This window comes from Crocodylus porosus, unplaced genomic scaffold (genome assembly GCF_001723895.1).
Source record: "Crocodylus porosus isolate Cpor-Errol unplaced genomic scaffold, CroPor_comp1, whole genome shotgun sequence".
In the NCBI taxonomy this organism is placed as follows: Eukaryota; Metazoa; Chordata; order Crocodylia; family Crocodylidae; genus Crocodylus; species Crocodylus porosus.
In genome coordinates this window covers 89,680,399-89,703,960 of record NW_017728918.1, presented here as the reverse complement: position 1 = coordinate 89,703,960, position 23,562 = coordinate 89,680,399, and the positions used below count along the sequence as shown (strand labels likewise).

The 23,562-nt window shown below is 42.4% G+C and overlaps 1 protein-coding gene across 2 annotated transcripts in view; it reads left to right on the top strand.

The window, feature by feature from the left end:
- The window catches only part of FYN (FYN proto-oncogene, Src family tyrosine kinase), a 167,429-nt gene that overhangs the window by 129,676 nt on the left and 14,191 nt on the right, over positions 1-23,562 (top strand). Inside the window, exons 8-12 of one of the 2 annotated variants that reach the window (XM_019537928.1) lie at positions 3,245-3,400; positions 9,254-9,433; positions 11,177-11,253; positions 11,352-11,505; positions 21,661-21,792. In XM_019537928.1, the coding sequence (XP_019393473.1) occupies positions 3,245-3,400; positions 9,254-9,433; positions 11,177-11,253; positions 11,352-11,505; positions 21,661-21,792 (699 nt within the window). Of the gene's footprint in view, positions 1-2,646; positions 2,812-3,244; positions 3,401-9,253; positions 9,434-11,176; positions 11,254-11,351; positions 11,506-21,660; positions 21,793-23,562 lie in introns of both variants that reach the window. The other variant, XM_019537927.1, reaches the window with a different exon arrangement.

The following is a 23,562-nucleotide window of genomic DNA, read 5'->3' as shown; positions in this document are numbered from 1 at the left end:
ATAAATATTGTATGAAACTGGTGAAGAAACTTATAGAGAGAGTGCTATGTTCAGGTAAAGGCTTTTGCCAAAACTACATCTTTAAGCAGACAGAATTGGTGAATATAACTTTTATGTGTTGGTACTACTATATTATAGCAGAGCATTGCCAGCAAAGCAAGCAGAGATCATACTGCTTAGCACTGCCTAAGTATGTGTTATTTAAGACAGGCAGAAATGTTCTGACCTAAAATGTGAATTCACATTTTTTGTGCAGTATCTGGCTCAAATATTCCCACTGAAGTGTATCCTGCAATGCTTTCTACATTATAAAATGTTAAAATGCCAATATCTAACTGGTTCAACAAAGTACAGATGGGGATTCTAGTGTTCTTTCTGATCTCCCACATTATTCCCTTGTGTAGTAATAACATGGCATCTTTTCCTCTAGCCAGAAGTGCTTTGTGTTATCTTCTCAGATTATTTTCAAATTATATATGTAGCATCTACATTTTAAAGACCTAAGAAACTCTAAACAGATTCACTATTAAAAGATGGCTGTGCCTTTCAGCAGGCTCTCTTTAAAACAAAAAATTCATTGCTAGAATAATCCCTATTTCACCTTTTTATAATGATAACAGATTATTTGAAACATTCACAGTTCAACAATCTTTCACAAAATAGATTTTAAGATATAATCTTTGTGGGATCTTTCTTGTATAACCACCGTTTTCTTTATGCCATATTCCTGCCCTGATGTCTCTTAAATATCTGACCTTTTGTTTTCCTATATCTGATGAGCTTCTCTACCTGGGAGAGTTGTTATAATCTATGCTTCAGGTGATTTTATGCCAAACAAAGCCAAATGTTGTCTAGAACAGTGGTTCTCAACCTTTTTTTAGATGCAAGATACCCCTCAGAAAATGCCAACTCTTAGTTTTCACTTGGTTTTTGACTACAGAAAAATACCAGAGTAATTCTTCTGTTACAAAGAACTCAAACCACTACAGGTCAGAATGATTTTAACATTATGAATTCCTATTCAAAATCTTTGGGTTTATCCTGTGAATCACATTCACGCACCTAACAGTGCTAACATTGCATGGCACCCCATGACACCCTTCAAAGGATCTCAAGGCCCAGCATCATGCCGCATCTTGGTTGAGAATCACTAGTCTAGAATCTCAGGGCTAAGGTGTTTCATCTCCTCTACATTATAGTATCTTGACTTTTGTGAGTGAACAAGCCAGCCTAAAGGTATTAAAATAAAACCAGCTATTATCCAGCATTGCCTGAAGCCTGATAGACGTTTCAGGAACAGTACACTGGAAGCTTCAGTCCTCTCCACGTTTCTCTAACATTAGGCTTAGAGCATCACTCACAGACAAGTTAGTCAGATCTGTTCCTACACGTTTAGTTCCGTCGGCACCAGAACTGATGGATTCTCTTCCAGTTAAAAGAAAGCAAAAGACCAGAATGTCCCTAAATTTCAGGTTGCTTCCATCCCAACTTTTGAGAGCATTTCAAAATATTATCTAGAGAACATTCATTGTGTAGCTGAATCCTCGTCTTTCCAGGAGAGATGTCTTCGTTTCCTGAGTCCTGTTTTCTGCGTTATAGTCCTTGGAGATCTGCTAGTTTCCCCTGCTAGAAAACCAGTTCAGGTTCCCAGAGAGAGTGAATGAGTTCCCACTGCCCTAGGACGTATCAGTTTAGGAACCAGAGCTCTGTTTTTCAGTAGATTCAGCCTTTCCCTTGTCATTTTGGTGCACAAACCTGACTAGAGGGAAATGTTGTGAGAATGAAAAGCTTGGTTTAAGATTTAAAATTGTAAGAGTAGTCTTCCACCAATAGCCCCAGTGCTGTTGCCTCCATTTAGTGTAAAAGTATTCTGAACATACAGTAAGTCTGCTGTGTGAAGTACTATTTATCTGTTCATTAGTTCATACATTATTATTTATTATAACAATGGTAGGATAGGGAGTTCTAAAATTATGTAGTCATTCTGACCTCAATCTAGTCTGTGGTTAATCAGTCATCTGTGAATCTCACAATGGATAAGTAGAATAATCCAACCAAAGAGGTGTAGAGCTGAGTACAATGCAAACCACCTACATTCAGAATTCAGACAGGATGCCAAAAACCTTTCACATGACAATATGCCAAAAAATGCCTGCCAATTTTTTGTCATTTTGCAGTTTCCAAAAAACATGGAAAGTTTTAAAGAAATGTCTTTGTAGTTGTAGTTGACAGCAAGTTTATAAATAATCCAGATTATGGGTTACTGGTGATTCTTAAATAAACAAGTAGGTAAATAAATAAATAAATAAATAAATGTCTTGATTTATACTGCACCAATTAATGAATGTACTTTAGTGCAGCATAAGGAGAATAGAAATCCTGGCTGCTATAACAGTGCAGCCACCTCAGTGAGAGAACAATTGACAATCACTTTCAGTTTGAGGGTAAAAAGAAAAAAGCATTTCCTGTTCTGTCTCAAGTGAATGTTTCAGTGTTCAGTTTCTACTCTTCTGAGAGGCTTTGTGGTATGCGACTAACAACTGTGGTGAGCAGCATTGTTTTTATGCTTACTGTTTTTGTTCCATGTGTCACACTCTTTTTTCTTTCCTCTTCTTTGCTGTCGCCTCCACTTCTTGGCTCCATCAGAGAGAGCTGCAGGCCTTTGCTGCCGCTTAGTAGTTCCCTGTCATAAAGGAATGCCAAGGCTTACTGATCTGTCAGTCAAAACCAAAGATGTCTGGGAAATTCCACGAGAATCCCTACAGTTGATCAAGAGACTGGGAAATGGGCAGTTTGGGGAAGTATGGATGGGTATGGAGTGAAACCATTATTCTAAAATAGCAGTCCATGTGGGTATTACAAGGTGGAAGGTGAAACTAAAACTGTTATGTAGCCAACAAAATAAAAGCTTAGAATTATTAGGGAAAATGATTTTGATGCCATGTTTCTGACTGAAATTCTTTTATTTCAAACATCTGATACAATTTATAGCAAAAGAAAACTGATCCTTTCTACTCTTTTCATCAGGTTTCAGTTTTGACAAATTACCCGAGCCTCAATAATAAATCAAGGCCTCACATTCTAATCTGGTAATTAGACAAAGGGTCCTTCAGCAAGCTGGCATAAACTCCCCATCTTCAGTGTCCCAATATGCAGCACTGAAGAACAAATCACCTTCCATCTTTTTTGATGCATGCGTATTTTTTGATTATAAGTATGTTTTTATTAATTTCCTCTCCTATAGAGAAAGCTGATGGTTTGTGTTTTAACTTAACTGTGATTGCTTCGAATCATACTCCACAAACTGTCGGATTGGCTAAAGATGCATGGGAAGTTGCACGTGATTCATTATTTCTGGAACAGAAGCTTGGTCAGGGGTGTTTCGCAGAAGTATGGCGTGGTAAGGCAGAGAATATATTTTGTTTTGGATGGATCTTTTTAAGGCCATCTTGAAAGACCTGTATCTTTTGAATAGAGATCATTAAACCAGCCAGAATGGTCTGAATAATCAGAACCTGTGTCTGATGGAGTCAGGCCACCCACTGACAAAGCTGGGATGTCTTCTTCCATTTGTACCTACTACTATGAGGGGTCATTGCTTTATATGTTACTGTTGCATTATATTTACTTTATATAATTGTTATTAAATAACAAATACAGCTAAGTAAGGACATTAAAATAAGTCCTCATACAGACGTTCAGTTTCTCCTAGGACAGTCACTGCTCTCTTTGGAAGAATCATGAGTGTAGAGATGTTCAGCTTTTTTCTTCCAAAGTAAAAATAGCCACTCCAGGAAAAAATAACCTAGAGAATGGATGTCTGTACGTGCTGTAAAACACACATGTAAAGCAAGTTGACTGAACATGTAACCTTTAGCGGGATGATCAATCCTGCCAACACAAATGTGTCATTTTCTTTATTCATAGAAGTCCTTATAGGAACAGGCCCAAAAACAGCTGCTTTATGGGAAAGTTAATATTGTCAGGATAGCATTCCTAGCACTCACTTTGCCAGGGTAATATGAAATGTATATCCCACAAGCAAAACTTGAGTAAACCAGTACAGATAGAGACTGAGAGAACAAAGCCATGATCTTAATAGCTGGGCCACCCATTGACACTAGTGAATTCTCGCAAGTTGTAAATCCACCATGATTGCTTCTGTTACCCTCCATTCTACTTACTAATCCCCTCCACAGTGGTCTTCAGATTTTACTCACTCTAAAATATTGACTAAAAATATACACATTTAATTTTAATCTTAACATCACCAAACTATACTACAGGAGCTATTCTATAAGGAGCATATCAATTTTTGCACTGAGTGGGTGTGTCTACATGAGATATTTTACTGTGAAGTAGCATAGTTTACTGTGCAGTATGGATATGCAAATGCAAGTAGCAAATTTACTCACAAGTATTATGCAGTAATGCACATGTAGACACCTGACTAGGAACAAATCTGCTCCCGGTCAGCCAGCCACCGGGGGAGGGAGATTGCTGTCTGCCCCCAAGAGCTGCCTGCTGCTGGGGCAGGCTCCACCACCGGACCCCAGGCAAGAGACTGTCCCCCTGCCCTGGCAGCAGGGAGCTCCAAGCCCCCCACTTTGAGATCGTGATAGGGGAAGGGGGGGGCTGGGAGATCCTATTATCCCAGTGCCAGCTCCATGGTCACAGGGCTCAGGCTGGGAGAGACCCTTATTTCCCAGCACCCACTCTGCAGTCACAAAGACAGTGCTGGGAGATGCTTATTTCCCAGCCCAAGACCCACGATTGCCAAGTTTGGGCCAAGAGATAAGGATCTCCCAGTGCTGGCCCTGCAGCCACAGAGCTGGTGCTGGGAGATACGGATCCCCAGTCCCATAATCATGGGGCTGGGAACTGTCCTAGTCAAGGGCAGGTCCCAGCCCCCCACCCTGATAAGGTGCTCAAGGCATGAGGCAAATCCCCACCCAGCCAAGGGCTCTCTGCTAGGTACCCCACTGGCAGATTGAGGCAGGGGGCTTAGACCTGCCCCCTACCACCCCCAGCTCTTTCCAAATCCCCTGCCCCAATCAGGGAGCCAGGGCTGGGAGTTTCCTGCTGCTGGGGCAGAGGGATATTGTCCCCCCACCCTAGCAGCAGGCAGCCTCCAGGGGGCAGGGAGCAATGTCCCGGCCCTGGCCAGGAAACAGCTGTTTTCTGGTACAGTGCTCCCTGCCAGCCCCTGGGCTAGCACCCAGGGGGAGCCTAGAGCTCCCCCAGGTGGAGGCAGGGGCATATGGCAGGGCCACAGGAAGTGTGAGCAGTTTGCTGCTAGGAGTAGCAAATCTGCTCTCATGCCCCTGCATTTGTAGATGGTTGCCTGGGAGTGTTTACTCGCAAGTAGTTTACTTGCAAGTAAACTGATCCCAGATCAAATGCATGTATACACACACACAGTTACACCATCATATTAAAATCAGTAAAAAATATTTTGGCATGTTAAGATATTATCACTGTTGACAGTTTCTTTTCCTAAGAATCATGGGCCAATTGCACCCTGTTTGGTCTGGTTATTTTGTGCTATTCCAGTGATATAAACCAGCTGGTTACAGTGAGTTTTTGCAGCTGCTTTACATTACTTGTATAGTGCAAGCCAGGCAGATTGCATACCTGTGAATCTGATTCTTTGTTTAAATGCTTTAAGTAACATATCAAAATACCATTGGCATTCTCTAAAGAGAACTGCCTTTATTTTACAGTAATGTCCACAGGAATTTGTTCCTATTATTTTTAGGCTTATAGTGATGTACAGGGACTCAAGCTACTTCTCAGTGGATGGCTCTGAACACCTTTCATTTAAGTGGTTAGAATCAATTATAATAGCAAATACATTAAAACTGCCACAAATGCAAGAAATAAAAAGCCCATAGCAGCTAACAGAAAGAAAGCATTAAACCAAATGGAAAACTAATCAAGAAAAGCATACAGCAGCTGTAATAATGAGATGACCTGTAATAAAAATTTGACATACACAAAGGAATAAAAATTAGAGCAAGTCAAATTCTCAAAATACTGTTCAGTAGATGTTGCTCTTACTCAATAGTGATAGTCTCTAAATAAATCTCAACTACCTATAGACAAAATATCTATCTTAAAACAATTCCAGCAATGAAAATGATAGTGATTGTTTCTGCAGCAGACAAAAAGGCCAAATGATAGCAAGAAGAAATTATCATTGTGTCCTTAAAAAAATTAATGAAATGATGTAGGGTGTTAAATAACCCCTCTATTCATATTTTAAAAACATGTAGAAATTTTAAAACGTATTTTAAAATAGGCACTAAAAGAGTGCTCATGGATCATGCTGATAGGAGGAGTCCTGGGATTTTCAAGAAAGCGAGAATGAGTAGCTAACATGTTATTCATCTTGTAAAATCATGATATAGAAACCTAACTACAGTTCTGTCAGTGGTAGAAATTCCATTGTCTTCTGCAGGGTCAGGTTTTCACCTCTGATTTACCTGTCTGTGGCATTTAAAAGGCTGCTGCTGTTCAGCAAAGTGGTTCTCTGTAAATGGCACAGTGTGGTTCTGTCTGTTTCTTGGTGACCTAATATAAAATGCATTCATGTTTACATGTTAAAACCTTTCTCTGGCAGCTCTTCCCAAACAGAGAATATCAAGCTGTCTTCTTTCCTGCCTGAACATCACTGGCACTAACCCTATCTGAGGCACATTAGCAGTGTCACTGAGGGGCAGCTGTGAGACCACAGCACTGAGCCAGGGTTGCTGGTGATCAAAGCATGTGCCCTCTCCCAACAGCCTTTTTGTTTTCTCTGTTTACAAACTGCCAATAACCAAGCCTTACTTGTTAAGCTCATTGCAGCTGTTCTGATGCTGGTAGAACCTCCTAGCCTTCAGTATGGGCAAAATTCATCTCCGGCAGAGGGCCAGCACAAGGCTTATGCACCATTTAAGTCCTACAGTACTTATGCTGTAGTTTAAAGGCTTAATTAAGATTTAAGTAGCATATAGGCTTTTAGCCAGTACCATAACTAGAGGGGCACAACCAGGGCACCAGCCCCAGGCACTGACTTAAAGGGGGCACTAGGATGGCCCTGTCCTGCCAGGTGTCTTTGCCACAACTAGAGCAGCTTGGCAATAGGAGCCAGGTGGGCGCAGCCCCGTGCCCCCATAGTGTACCTGTGTGGATGAGGGGGTAGAGACTCACTGTGCTCACCCCCTCACTTCCCCCAGGAGACCTTGCTGTGGGAGATGCAGTCCTGCACCCAAAAGAGTATACGGGAGGGGGTGGGGGTGGGGGACGGGGTAGGAGGAGTGAACAGGACACAAGGAGAAGCCTTGAGGCGGCCCTTATCACCAGACTGCTGCACCCAGCGGTGTTTAGCAAACCTGTCCCATAACTGCAGCATCCTAAGCCCACGCTGCCACATCGGGAGCTATCGCTGTAGCAGCTGTCTCCCAAGTGCAGAGAGCAGGGGCAGGTAGGAGTCTGTTTCCCCTCCCCTGCTCTCCAGTGGTCAGCATAACACTCCCACTGCCACCATCTCTGCCGCAGGCACTGGAAGTTCTTGCTATGCCTCTGCCTTCAGCTTCCCTTCCCTGCCCCTTTCTACACACATGCACACACGCAAATATCAGTTAATGCAACTGACTACCCAAATCATTTGGTATTGTTTTACCACTTTACTAAACAGCAGCAGCTCTATAAGCAGATTAAACGTCATATGAACTCACTGAGACACAGTGAGCATGGAATCGCACAGTGTCCTTTTCATGGTCTGTCCTCAGTGCAGAACCAATGTGGAAAGCCTGAACTGTCTATTCATGCATTTAAAAGAAGAAAAAAAAAAAGAAAAAAAGCACTTGTTTCCCTCCACCCCCCTGCATCTCTGCTTCTCATAAATACAGGGATCACTATGATCACTGTGTAGCAGACTAGCTTTTGTCGATATCCATTTCTGACAGTGCTGGCTGTAATTAACTGCTACAGTGATTTAGTAAACTAACCAGCGGAACAGATCAGGAATCGGGTGACCTGTTCCAGATTTATCAGAAAATGCCATTTCAGCAAACTCTATATGTTTCACAGACGCATCAGATTTGATAAAATGTCATCAGGTTTCTTGCCAGATCCCTGGCTTGGGCTGCTGGGTTGTTTGGGCTTTCAGGAATCACAACTTCAGGGCAACCCTGCCATGCCAACCGCTCAGCAGTTAGGGGCACATTAGTTGTGTTTCTGGAGTGCGAGAGTTAGTTTTACTGTTGGTGTTCAGTGCACCTTGACATTTACAAGAATTATGATCATTTCACACAGTAGCCGCTAACAGTCTTGGGAGCACATCTCCCTTTAGAAATGTTATGTATTGGCATTTCCAAAATAATAAAACAAAAAATTCAGAATTCCCATTTTGTGGGATGTTTTAAAAGATGTGGTTTATTCTGAATCGGAACAAAAATTTCAAAATGTTGAAATACTGTGAATCAGAAATTCTTAGTTTTGTCCTGCTCTACCAAGCAGGACAACCAAAGGTTGTCTTAACATCACTGATGCAAGCTCATAATCAGGAAACTATACCAATATTAATTTCAACATCATGAACTCCATCAGAGACTCCTTACTCAGACAATACTTCCTCTGATGTCAGTGGAAGATTTTTCTATATAAGGAGAGGGAAATGAATCCCTGTACTGATAATCGAGATGAAAAATTATTGCATCTTTGATGGAAGAAGACTACAACAATAGGAATAAAAAATGAAAAGGCATTATAGATATAATAGTAGTACCATATTTTCTCATATACCATACACCCCCGAATAAGACAAACACCTTGTTTTTGGACAGCACAGTGTAGAAAAAATATTTTTCCAGACTTGTGGCCTAGAGATGGCTTTCTCTTAAAGAGACTATGCTAAAAGATGTCTGCCAGCTTCTTTGCCCATACCAGGAAGCAGGAAGGCTAGTGTTAGCCCTTCCACAACTGTTCCAAATATTTGTACTACTTTTTTGGAAAGTTTTTCATGGATGTATGCAGTACTGTGTTGGATGCCACCTCAATAGAGGTGAAGAAGAAAATTAGCTTCCTCGCTTAAGATGCCAACCCCAGTGTGGAAGGACTGATTATGGGGGGGGAAGGTACATGTGGTATATGAGTAAATACGGTAGAAGTCTCTGTGTAAGTTACCTTATGCTTAAGTGGGGTGTGAGTTTTCTTCTCTCTTCCAGACAAGCGAGTGTTTTATTTGACCAAATCTATGTGATTATAGGTACATGGAATGGAAATACTAAAGTGGCAATAAAGACTTTGAAGCCTGGCACAATGTCCCCAGAATCATTCCTAGAGGAAGCTCAAATCATGAAGAAACTAAAACATGACAAGCTAGTGCAGCTTTATGCTGTGGTGTCTGAAGAACCCATCTATATTGTCACAGAGTACATGAGTAAAGGTAAAGTAGCACATTTTACATGAGCCTTTCCTTAGTAATATGACTTCTTAGTTATGTTCAAGAATTTTGTGTGTGTGGGTGTGTGTGTGTGACATAAACAGACAAAAATTATTGACCCAGACCTGAATTGGGGCCTTACAACTTTAAAATACAAACTTATAGTACAAAACAGGGACAACATGACATACTGGATGCCTAGGTATTGCTTAAGTATAATAAGTTAACTGGCATATTTACTTCTTCAACAGCAGGATGTTCAGATTTTTTGATATGGAACTGTATCAAACATTGCTTCAGGAAATTCCGTCTTTTCCTGGCATATGATATTCACTTGTCAAGCTAAGATTTTTTTGTTTTCCTTTGGCAACGCTGAGCCTAACAGGACACACACTGCCCTCAAAGCTTGGCTTATTTTTCAGTCTGTTTAAATATTACGGATGATTTGCACACACATTTTTGTTTTAGCTACTTAACTACGGTAACAATGCAGAAAAATGGGAAAAGAAAAACTTTCTGGTTCTCCAATCTCAGCCGCAACAGTTGAGAGTAGAGGAAAAATTACATGTTGTTTCGGAAAAGTAAATGAACCAAACACAAGTCCTGAAAGGGCAATTTCTTTCCAGTGCAGAATCTTGAGTACATTTCTGAAGTCTATTTGGAGTTGGTTTTTATTTTCCTGGCAGGTGTCCTTCCCTCTCTCTGCTCAGAGGCATCCAAGCATTGAGTAACTTGCACTTGGTGATGAATGTCTCTGAGTGCTGAGCATAAGCTCTTCTTGAAAACTTCCTGTGTTCTAGAAACGTTTCTGAAAGCAGCCGTTTACTTTGGCTCATTTTGCCTGGATCTTTTGGTTCAGGTCTTGAGGCTGAAGATTTATCAAGGGAGGGAACTTCATTTCTTCATTAAATCAGTTTCTTTACTGAAGTAATGTTAAACACAGGAGACTGCTTCCCACCCCTTTATTAAGGGTCAGCAGGGAGGGAGAGATCCTCCCCTAAAAAAAATGTAGGGAGCACTCACCTGTGGGTTAGCAGCAGACACATGACTCCCCCTCCTTCTTTGGGCAGCGAGCTCCCCCTCTTCTTTCGGTCTACTTGAGCCCGTCATTCTCTGCTCAATCCCTGCTTCATCTTCAGCAAGTCCATAATACACTCTTTTAAGCAGAAAGCTTAATGTGATGTTTTATTACATGTTACTTAAAGGAGATGGACTATTGATTTCCACCCCCTGAGGAAAATCAGCCTATGTAAGTGCTGGCTCTATGGACCAGTTGGGCTCCAGACTGACTTTTTCTCTTGAAATAGGCTGAACTATAGGATCTGAGACTTTCCAAGCTTTGCATGGCTTGGATCTGTGTCAGTGCTTTCAGCTCAGTCAGGTCTTTAGAGAGCAGGAGGTATGTTGTTTCTAAGAACATTGGCACACACCCCAAAAGTTAGAAATAGATATTTTGTCAGTAACATTAAGGAAAATTAGAAGCAACTGTATTCCTTTTCCTAAGAGCTTACTGTATAATCTTTCACAAACACATGTGAGAATAAAGAGAAACAATAACAGCTTTTAATCAGAATATTGTTTTATTTAATGTTTATTTGTGGAGGGAGGTGCCCTATTTTTTAAGTATTCCAATTATTTTATATTATAGCAGTTGAGCCAAAAATATTGCTATTTTAAATATTGAGATTTAAACTGGGTCTCTATTAATAGCACTGTTCCCTTACAGTGTTAACTTTGCATTTGCAGGGAGTTTGCTAGATTTCTTAAAAGACGGGGAAGGAAGAGCCTTGAAATTACCCAATTTAGTGGACATGGCAGCACAGGTATGTCTTCAGCATAGTATGCACTTTGCTACGTATGTTTTCCATCACATTTATATAAGACTTTAACTCATGCCTATTGTTTGTTGTGCTTCCAACAGGTTGCTGCAGGAATGGCTTATATTGAACGAATGAATTACATACACAGAGACCTGCGATCTGCAAATATCCTAGTGGGAAATGGTCTAATATGCAAGATTGCTGACTTTGGATTAGCAAGGTTGATTGAAGACAATGAATATACTGCAAGACAAGGTAGAAACAACACTAAACATCTTCTTTCCTGTGTTTTTTTCAAACAATTGGAAAAAAAATATTCTGGCATATTAATAGATTGCTTCAAGCTTAGCCACGTTTAGTTCGTAGTCCTGGAAGAGGCTGGGAGCCTTTCTGAGGCATGATAAAAGAGCACTGAAGAGAGGGAAAATGTTACTGCTTAACTGCAATCCCTCTGCCTAACTTAGACCCCTCTTCAACTGGAAAGATAATGGCTGCTATACCCTTAAGGGTTTCAGTGCATTAGGTGAGCATGAAAATGGTATCCTCAGAGTGCCATTAGAGTTGTCACCCAATATCATCTTCACAGGAAAGCCTAATAAAACTAAACATGGCATAACTAAAAAATCCCTAGGCAATGTCTTTTTCCCTATATACACTAAATATTGCTGCGTCATGCTTATTTTCCTTTGCCTCTAAATGACTTTAGAGCACAACTGTCCAACTTTGAAGCCCCCAAGGCTGCACACAGGCCATGCAAATTGGGCCACAGGCCACCAGCTACATGGACACTATCCCTCCATCCCCCAACCTCTCTGCATGCTTCAACCTCTCTGCATTTCATGGGTGCAAGTTCCCCCTTTCCCCCCACAGCCCCCGCAACATGCAGGCATGCATCATGACCAGGGTTCCTGGTTTTCCGTTTGCTTAGGAAAAATGTGGAATTTCTCCTTTAAAGGGGAAAAACATAAGAAACAGTGGGTTTCCCTTTGCAGGCTGGCTAAACTCCAGCCTGCAAGGGGCTGCTTTGGGCTGGGCAGGAGCGGGACACGGGGGGCACCATGTATATGTGCGTATGTACACATGCAGGGGCCACAACTCCATGCTGCTGCTGCTGTCACTACCGTGCCTCATGTTGGCAGCCATGACATGACACCCCCTCTTTGTATTTGGTAATCTTTTACTAGTTGTGTTTCATGGCACTCCCTCCAACGCTGGGTCCTGCCCACTGGGCCATAGAGCTCCTGCCCAGAGCTGGTCCGGCCCAGCTGCAGCCCCACTATGGACATGGAAATCTGGGAGGGCATGTCCCCGCCCCCCCAGCCCCAGTGCATCATCTGTGCCCCTGCTTCCTCACACACTCACCCTATTCCCCATCCTCCTACCCCCTTCTTTGCACACTGGGGAGTTGGGGGTGGGTGACAGTGGATCGGGAGTGAGGGGCACTGGCAGGGCCAGGGAGCTGTGGCTTGGGAGTGAGGGGTACCAACAGGGCCAGGGGCCTGTGAGTCAGGAGTGAGGGCCATCAGCAGGGTTGGGGGAGCAGGGGACTGTGTATCAGAAGTGAGGGGCAGGGGCAGAGAACGGGCATATCAGGGCTGCTCGGCGCCAGAAACAGAAGCGGGGAGAGGACAGCTACAGATGGAGCCACGTTCTGGTGAGTGAAGGGGGTAGGGGGAGCTTTGAATTTTCCATGATAAAAAAAATGACAATCAAACACCAAAATATGTAAGCATTTGTGTCACATGGGTCTGATCCCCCATATGCAGCCTGCCTTAGAGTAACCCACTTTATTCAAGTATTCAGTCACTGATGAGAAAAATATTTCCTATTGCTATTTTTCCAATCTGAAAGCCATTTTCCATTGCCACACAGATTGCTGGGTGTGATCCACCTCTGCTATGCAGTACCCTTTTAGATAAGTTATGGCGATCTTTTTTAAGAGAGAAAAGTGCGTGTGTTCAGACTGAGCCACGACACACACTCTTTGTATTTGGTAATCCTTTACTGGTCATGTTTCATTTTTCAGATGTTAGTCCAAGTTTGCAAAGTCACAAGATGCAAAGTTGTTCATTCATTGGCAGTCAGTGTGGTAGTGCTTGCTCAATAAGTAGCAATAAATATCACTCCATCTGCATTTAAGTTGCAATAACCCATGGGCCTTTTGTTAAACCATAGTTTATGCCATCAGAGAGCCCATATTACTCCTTGCTGTTAAGAGATTTGATCTTAACCACATGGCCCTGTTTTAGTTGGGATTCTGGCTGTATTTTAACAGAGAGTTAGCATTTTCTGTTATACTCAAGCGGTCACAGAATGAACCAGAAAGTTTGTGTTTCAGTGAGAGCAAAAGCTGTCACACCATTCGTGTCCCTATGAATTTCTGTCAGCAGTGCTTACCGGCAGAGATACGGCACATTCTACATTTCACATTAGTGGGCAGCCTGCCCTCAGTTCCTTACTTAATGTTCTGATGTATTTGAGAAAGTTATGAGTGATCCCTTTACAGGGAGGGCCTAGTAGTCCTGTCTGGGCCCTTAAAGCATCTGTGATAAGTACAAAATGCAGAGAGTTTAACTAGTATTGATTTGAGTTTGAGGGCCAGAGTCACTTGGTGCATTCAGAAATGTCAGATTTATGGCACATCTCCAGAGCAACAGCAGAGGCTGTGCATTCTGGTACACAGGGTCCAGTCCTGCTTACCTTTTGCCTGTGTGAAGAGAGAGAGTTTTGCTGGAGAAAAGACAGCTGCGTTTAGCCCATAAGACAGTATAGGAAAAAACCACAGTGGGGGGGGGGGAAGGATTCTCTCCATGTTTTTTTTCACTGACACTTTCTCTGTTCTTCTTGGAAAGCCCTCAGTGTATATTTTGACACAACTGGTTATTTGTTTTAGTAGACAAGTAGGTGACCTGTCTCTGGCAATATTTTCTTCTGAGCTCAGAATTCGTAGGAAATCCTGGGATGTTGAATATCGTTTCTGCCTTGCATCTCTTAGAAGAGTTTAGCTTTTGTTGTGTAAGGAATCCTTGGAAACCCCAGTAGTATAACTAGGGGTGGACAAACCCTGGCTGCAAACTTGGGGGGGGGGGCACCAGAGTCACTCCCACCCCACCCTCCTGGGGAGTCTGCACCCCAGCAACAGAAGCAGCCCTATGCAATGCCATGCCAGCAAACAAGTTTGCTGCAACGCTCATCCCCCTGGAGAACATCTGTCCAAACTGCATTGGACACTTTCTTTAAGAAAGCAGACCAGACTCCAGAAAAACCCACAGCCAAGACTCCTGAGGAGAACTCCAGCCATGCACCCTTCAAAAAGTCCAACCAAGAGCCCTTCAAAAAGTCCAGCAAAATCACCTCAACGAAGTCCTTCCAAATCAATACGATTGCTATTTACAATATAAATACATGAATGTAGCTATATTACTCATCTATAATTGATCAAGTACAAAATTCTGGGGTATTTTTAATGAAAATAGGGTATTGGGCTTTGGTTCGGGAACCAACCCCCCATTTATAACATTGTTTCTTATGAGAAAATTGGTTCTGAGTTGTTTTCAGGAACCAATTGAGTTGTGAGTCCAAGGACTGCCTGTATAAATAAGACTCCTGGGCTTAAGACAAATGGCCAAAAAGCCCATGAACTATCACTGTAATCCTCCAAAGGGAGGCAGCTCCGGATTGCTCTGTTTATCTAGGCAGGTGCAGCCTCTGTGGCAAGTGTGAGACAGGAGCAAAAGACTGGCTGGGAACGCAGGGTTTTCCCATGTGGCAAGTGGAGCTGCAGACTAGTAGTTCCTGTTGGAGAAAGGAAGTGGTGGGCCATGCGAAATCTGAAGATTCAAGTGGCTTAGGTCACTCTCTCGTCTTCACTCTTCTTTCAGAGAACTAAGGTTGTTGGTTCTGTTGACTTCTGGGAGGAGGAGAGATTTCCTCCCACTGCCCCCAAAAGTGTCACTCTTGTATCCATGTAAATAGTTTGAAAGGAAACAGATGGAGCTGATATAAGCCCCGGCAGTTTGGAGTGTGGGATTCGTGGTCCAATATGAATCTCTGTCAACCTGGTGGTAGCATTTTATTGACCGTTTATTTTTCTTTTTGATTTAAGCAAAGAGCCCTGGCTGCTTGTGATTTATGTAAGATAAATAGGCAGTGGTTAGTAGGCTGCATCCACTATTTCCCAGCAATCATCAGGAAGGAAACAGATGGTCACACCCCATTTGATTTAAAGGGTACAACTAAGAACAATGTCATACCCTTGAATGAAAGTCAGGGACTTCTTGTGGATGTTTGGCTACCTCTGTCTGTCTTTGCTAGCAAAAATAATTCTTGATTTTAGAATAAGTGAAATACCTGAGGAAAGAATAATATGGTAACATGATCCCCATCCTAAAGACTTTAGCCTTCTGTTTTTGCTACTTGCCACTGTGTTGCCTTTCCTTCAGAGTACAGGTCACGCTCTCTTCTACTCCTCCCTGATGGTCCACAGTGGCACCGCTTGGGTCAGCCTTGTGAGGCAAGCCCCAAAGCTCTCCGCCTCCCAGTGACCTCTTTTTCTCCTGCAGCCCAGTAAATCATGAGTCCTTAAGCCGCCTGCTACACAAGACTTCCCACCCTGACTTGTTGTCATTTCACTGATCCAGTTCAAATTATGTAAAGTCTTAGCTAAGCACATGGCATTTTTTGGAGACTGACTGCTTCAGAGAGCTGCTGGGGAGGAGCTGTTACTATTATAAGCTAGAGCAGCTGATACAAATTTAAAATTCCCTTTGTAAAACTTAGTGAGTTTATTTTGCAATCCATGTTTTGGTTGCATATGCAGGCAGTACTTGTAATGCTACTCCAAAGCTGACCAAATAATATGCACTTTTCTGATGCCTTCCAGACCACTCAGAGCTATTTTTGTAGCTGTAGTATGCGTCTGTAAACTTGGGGATCATTTAATCATTTTTGTCCCCTGAATGCTTTTCGCTCTACTCTAGGAACTGGGTGGAGCTTTGTTTGTTGCTTTTTTTTAAATAAGCAAGGAGGTTTTTATCCTTTGTGTGCCTGATTTTCCACCTCATCAGACCTTTGTTCCTAACAGACTGTTGCAACATGGAACAGCCAGAGTTGGATTCCTGCTCATAGTCGCTCCCTGGGCCAACAGGGAGGAAGAGGGGAGTGACTCATGTTGCTCAAGAACAAACTGTGGGTGAAATCACTAATGGCCTTCCAAGGAAATCCCATCCAGCTGAAGGGAAGGTTCCCAGGGCAAAGGGGGTGAAGGAGGATAAAGAGAAGGAAAGAGCATCTATGACCCAATTCCCAGGATGAAAACTGGGTGGAAGACGCTTGTTTTGCATTGTGATATTTCACTGGGTTTGCAGTTTTGTGCTAGTTCTCACAACACACATCTATGGCAAAGATCCTCCCACACAGCAGCGCCTGCCCAAACAGACTTGTTTCCTGTTGCATACTTGCTTCAGCATTTTTTTATCTTTGTGGCTTTGCCTTTCCAGCCCCACAAGCTGTTCAGTGCTGAACTAAATTCTCTAGTAGTTGACCTAATAGTTTCCATGGTTTATGGTCTTGGTATTTTTTAAAAGGTATGCCCCTAGAGATGTGTTTACTGACAAAAGGTAACGCATGACCTTGATTACTTGCAGTAGCAGCTTTAGCAACTGCATTACAGCAAGTACCACAGAGAGATGGAGCCGCTTTGTGTCAGGGACTCCCGCACTTTCTGATGTGTATAAGTTTAAATAAAAAATAAAGTAAAATAAAAGATAAACTCCCCTGGGAGTTCTGCACTGGGGTCACCAAATTTCCCTGCCCCACACTTCAGCTCCCCTCAGTCCAGGTCCTGCTTATGCCCATTATGAAACCAAATGGGGAGCAAAAGAGAGATTAGCTTGGGCATGCTGAAGAAATTCATTTGGAAGAGAACTGTAGTCTTAGGCCAGGTACAGACATTACAATTTTACCAGTATAAGTGATTGGAAACCAGCCTATATCCATAACAGAACAGAAGTTTGGCGCACACAGACTGCTTTAAAACTGGTGGAACTTGGCCTAAGATTTGTCCCCACCAAAGAGCAAATGTAGGTTGTTCACTGTGGATCTAAACTACGCTACTTACAGAAAACTGCATAACTTAGATGGATTCCACCTCAGACATTTTGAATGCCTGTATCTAGCTTTGCTCAGACATTCAGAGGGCCTAGTAACCTTCCTGAGACTCTCTTCTTGCAGTCTGCCATAATGACATGCATGTATTACAAATTTGCTTTCTTACATGACCTCCACCAAGCTGAGTGCTTGAAGGGCATGTGGGAAGCAACAGAGTGAACCTAAAATTGCTGCTTTTGCACAGAAAAGATTCAAAAATCTATCTGAGCGGGGATAAAAGCAATCAGTTCAGACCTGAGCTGTGAGGGAAGACCATCTGTCCTGACCCAATATTTGTAGATTGCAATGGGCTTGTGTACAGCCAGTTTACAGACCTGTCAGTTTTTAATGAAGATGGTATCTACAATTCCAGGAAAAAACACTGAGTCACATTCCCCACTGGTGAGAGTCTGCATAGATTCACTGAATTAAGTGGAGATAAAGCAAAAGACACCTGCTGAGGATGTGGTCCACTGGGTTTATTAGTGTACTTGTCAGGAATATAGATTTGATCTGATGATCTGACTTTGTCATTTGTTCACAGCAAAAACACAGCAAGCTTAATAAGCTGTTGAGACCAGTGTGTTTCAGTGAGTTTCAATGACTGTGAGCTCCGTTACGGCTTGTAGTTCAATAGCTGCAGTGGGGATGGGGAAATAATGCCCATACAGCCAGGTCTTGAGGCATTCTGCTTGTGAAAGACAGAGACCAACATAGGGCTATGGGAGCATAGGGCATCTTTACATGTGCTCTGGGGTGGGGCTCTTTAATTAGAGTTGCTCTTGGGAGCTGCTCTAACTAAAGCACCCTCAGTGTCTCATGTATTCAACATCTTGTGCTTCAAAATGGTGGCGGGGCACTTTAATTAAAGCTTGTTTGAGCTTTAGTTAAAGTACCCCTGCTGCCATTTAGAACATGGGGACACTAAATACACCTGACACTGAGGCTGCTGGAGTGTGCTAATTAGCATGCTCCAGCAGACTCAATTAATTGAGTCTGCTGCAATGCATGCTAATTAGCATGCACTGGAGCAGGGAGCAGGCATGTATATAGTGCACATGTGTAATGCACTATACTACATATTGGGCATGTGTATAGTGCATACATGTATAGTGCACAAAGGAGTGCCTTCAGGAGAGACTTTTCAAAAGTGCCACAGGTGAGCCTCCAGCTCCAAGCACTAGAAGATACCTTGTAGGAACAATGCCTTACCTTTATCCCTTGCAAGCCACTGCCAGTCACCTTCCACCTTGGACTCAGAAGGGAATTATACATGATACAATATTTTGTTGCTGCAACTCTTTAACACATCTCTAAAATCAAGGACAACATGTTACAAAAGCACAAAGGAAAAGCCTCTCACCATCACTGAGTACACTTGCTCTGAACAAAGCTAGGCACTGTTATGTGCCACACATCACTCCACACTATGGCACTGAACAGGAGATGCAAGCCTTGAAACTGCAGCAGTGCAACTGGTCCTCTTGATGCTCCCTCCTCCCCCACACCCACCCCTGGTTCCTCCTGCCCGTTAGTCAGTAATGGCCTCGGCTCTGAGCACTACCTCTGTCAGGGCATTCATCTGCCTGTGTACGTACAAAGCCAAGAGCACATGAGGCACGACTTCACTGCTGTCTGTTCTGCCACATCCCCACCCTCTCAATACCACATTCTCATGCATGGTAAACAGTATAAAAAGAAGGCGCAAAATCCACTATTTTCTTATTAACCTAAACATTTTTTTTTAATGTGCCAGAAAGGTTCCCCTAAAAAAATATGCCAAGTCATGTATAAATTTAGGCAGCAGTCACCGCTAGCAGAGTGTCCCCTGCCAACACAGGAGGTAGCTGTGGCAGTATCCATTTGTTCTCACTACTCTCTTCTGAATTCTTAGGAGGTTTTTTTCCTTCAAATCTTAGGAAAAGGTACACTAGTTAAAAAGCTATACAGGAAGGGTAGCCTCTTCCCTTACTGATTATCTTCCCATGGTGCTCTACTACCCAGCATCAATACTTCCCCAAGGGGCCGCACTGCATTCAGTAAGAAACAGAAGGACGGAGAAGGAAATGACTAGGCAGCACAGAGGAGCTTGGAAGGATGTCCTTCCTCCAGTACTGTATGCCAATGATTCCCATCTTCGGATCCAAGCAGGAAATGCAAGAGAAGCAGTTGGCTCAGCTACTTAGTAAAGCTGGAAAAAGAATGCATCAAAGGAACTACATTTGTAAAATGTGTGGAATAAATAAATAACAAGTTCTCAGCCTTCTTGAGTATCATGGGCCTAAGTCTTCAGGCCTAAAGCAAGGCATCTGTATGTCTGAGGGCATGGAGGGATATTGCTCCTGGCCCTCACAACACATGCTGGTCTTTGAGCAGTGTGGGACCATTTGAAGTAGTCATCTAACCATATACAAAATTCAAACCATAGCCTAACACTATCAATACTTTCTCCTGGGAGATGTGCAAGATTCATAGCCAGGGCCTTGCTGGTGATTAGGGAAGCCATTTTCTAGCCTCCCATTGCTGTAAGTGGTGCTTAGGAAGGGCCAGGACTCCAGACAGGAATTGTTGCTGGTGGCAGCCAGCAGGTATTTGTGGACACTAAAGCAAAGACAGGTTTTAAGGAGTGATTTTGATGAGTAAGAGAGTGACTTTGCAGATTTTGTGGCTTGTAGACACTGTCTGGTTCCTTGAGGAAAGGTCAGCCAAAATGTTCAAACCTGAATGCCTGAGACTGGGCTCCTTGAAACGTGTTTGCCCAGATAAATATGATGTGGTCTGAGCACTTACACATTCTTTAGTAGCAGAGGGGAGTTGCAGATACTTTGACAACCCAAGCATGTGCCTAAATAGTTTTAGGGACCAAGTTGTAGGCATCTGCAAACTGTAGGTGTGAAAGCGTTGAAGTGTCTCTCTCAATTTCAGCAGGAACGTCTCTGAGAAGCTAATACTGTGTTCTTAAATATACATTCATGTCTGAATCAATTCTGGTCTTGGGACTATTTCATTTTACTGTGGGAATAATTTTAATGTGCCTGATATTTTACTAAATAAGGGAATTTAAGCTTTACCTTGTTTACTTTGTACTCTGAGCTCTAGTCAGATTGCTTAGTACAGTAAAAATTGCAAGGTACTCATCATTGATGAAATGGCAGAACGCTGTTAGCAAACTACTGTAAACAGAGCAGTAAATTAACTACCTAGAAGTAATTTGTCCAAGTTGCAATTTTCACAATCCTTTTTAAAGGTAAAGAACTTTCATGGGAGGACACTAATAATTTTGCCTAAATCAGTATAATAATACCCACTTTTGCTCTGTGCATTAATAAAAGGCAGCAGGAAATGTCTGGATATCTTTACATATGAACCATGGTTAATTATGGCTGTCAGAGTCTTTTTTTTTTTTTTTAATGAAAAAGATACTTTAAAATATGTTTCTACAAAAATGGTAAATGATTGGAAAAGCAAATAAATCACTCCTTAAAGACTTGTTATCTTTCCACCACTGGCTTCTGCATGCTACAATGATGGACGAGCACATTAGAATTGCACGTAGTTACAGCACTACAGACGTTTCAATGCCAGGAACTTAAAAGGACATCGTGAAATTATAAATTATAGGCCAAAATTCTACCTTGACACAACACTCCAAGCAGCTACGTTTGCTGCATTATTTTGAAATGGTTTTTTTATTTGCATGTCATAGAAAAACATTTTAAATGATTTTATTTTGAAACGTGTGTTCCCATGTTTGTTTCTGTTGACAGTTTGCTCATCCTGACCTGTGAGGTGGGGGTAGTGCATCTCATAAATTTCACTTCTGTTCCTTGATTCACTAACATTGTGTTGCAATGCTTGAGTTGCAGATGCCACAGGGAAATGTTAATTTCAAACATTTTGGCAGAGAACACGTAAAAAAGATTTTTATATTGGTTGTTCAAGCTTCTTTCTTGTATAAAACCGCATTTTTAGCTTACATTTCTGACAGTGTTTCCCTTGGACTCAGAGCAGCTTGCATGGAAGGATGTTGAAAGACAAGCACACCCCAAAGACTGCTCCTAAGCCTTCCCTGCTCTCCCACAAATCTTCCCCACCCTATTCCCAATTAATCATAAAATTACAGCTTTGACGATATTCCACTGAGTTATTTGAAAATATCTGAACACAATACTTGAACTATTGCAGCCCCCAGACTGTCCTGTGTTAACCAGTGTACCAACACTGCTCACATCTTGAGTGTAACTCCTTTATTTCTTCCACTAGGTGCAAAGTTTCCCATCAAATGGACTGCACCAGAAGCAGCATTGTATGGAAGGTTCACAATAAAATCAGACGTATGGTCCTTTGGAATCCTACTGACGGAGCTCGTAACAAAAGGGAGAGTGCCATACCCAGGTAAGAAAAGCTACCAAGAATGCTAGCCTAAAGCCCAGCCTAGGAAGGTATGTGAGCACATGCATAACTTTAAGCATATGGGTAGTTCCATGGTGCATAAATGCTTTCCTAATCCAGAACCTTAGTGAGTCCTTGCCATTATGAAGGTGATATATGGGCAGTCAGTCTAACCTTCCTTTTTCCTGATTCCTTTTCATTAAGATCACTTTAACTGATTAACATTTTTCCCGTCAAAGTAATGAAGGCAACCCAGAAGTACTGCGCTGTAGAGAAACAACTCACATCAACATTGCATTCAATTTTTAAGATCTCAGTAAATTAAATACGAAGTGGATGTATCCCAGTTTATATGCATGTCTCTCTGATGATGCCTTAGGGCCTAATATTACCAAATCTCTCTGTAAATGCTTGTAAATCTCCAATCCTGGGAACAGAAATGGATGGAAGTCAAAGAAATTAATCACATAATGTGTAGGTCCCAACCTAAGACAGGTTCATAGATAGGTTAAATTTTCTGGGGCAGGGAAAGTAAAGGCCCCATTGCTTTTTGTTGAAACTCTGCCAACTGTCTTCTGACTTACATTAGGGATGGATGTGCATGTGCTGTCTCTCAGAGCTGTATGCTCTAGCACTGGCCCTTGTAGGAGAGAGGTGTTCATGTGCAGAGAAAACAGGAAGAAAACACTAGCCAGAGAATTTATCTTTATTTTTTAACATCAACATCTTTTGTGCGAATTGTGGAAGTGAATGCCTAGACTCCTAGCATAGTTTTAAATTAAGATCTATCCAAATAGTCCTTACTGTATGGCTAGATGTGCCAAAACTGACTGCTGGTGCTGGATCACTACTGAAAGGATGCTGTGATGTGAAGCATTGGTTTGTCCACAAAGTAATTAGTTTGTTGCACAAAGTTGCCACTTGGTGCAATTAGTCAGCGATCAAAGTAGTAGTCAGTGATGCACAACATTAACAAAGAGGTGCAACAGGCGGGTATTGTCTTGCGCCTTTCCAAAACACTCATTTAAACTCTGAAAATGAAGGGGGAAAAATAATTCAATTCTGCATTCAGATGGTCTGGACTCTGCTCACCTGGAGCTGGCAATAGCCAATGGGAACCATCTGCAAGTCCTCCAACTGCATTTGTTTTGTTAATGGTAGCTGTCCTGAATGGTAGACAGGCAGTTTGGCAGATCTGGTCAAACTAGGAGGTGATCAGGGAGGATCCTGTCCCACTGGACTCAATGAACTCCTTGGCCTGACCCTTTGCATATGGTCAAAGGAAAGAGATACTTGTCCCTTGAGCAGTACAGTATGCCTTGTTTCAGTTGTGCCACTTGTGTCAGGAGTAGTGTACAGGGGGTCCTCTTGCCCTCAGGGCTGTCAGCAGTGAGGTGGGAGATGAGAGTTGTTTCTGGGTTGAATGATGGCACCATTTGGTACAGGTGAAGAGGGATTAAAAGAAGTGAATGTGTTATAAAATTTAAGAAATGTGGTGATTTTCCTGTGAAACTTCCAACAGTAGGGCAGGGGAAGGCAGTTACTATTCAGAATTGTTCAAAGGAAGGGGGAATATGTGATGTGGATATCACAGGGCATCATTCAACAAGAATCACAGAATCATAGAAGTAGGGTCGGAAGGGACCTTGTAGATCTTCAAGTTCGACCCCCCGCCTGGACGGGAGAAAAAGACTGGACTCAAATGAGTCCAGCCAGGTAGTCATCCAGCCTCTTCTTAAAGATCCCCAGGGTAGGAGCCAGCACCACTTCCCT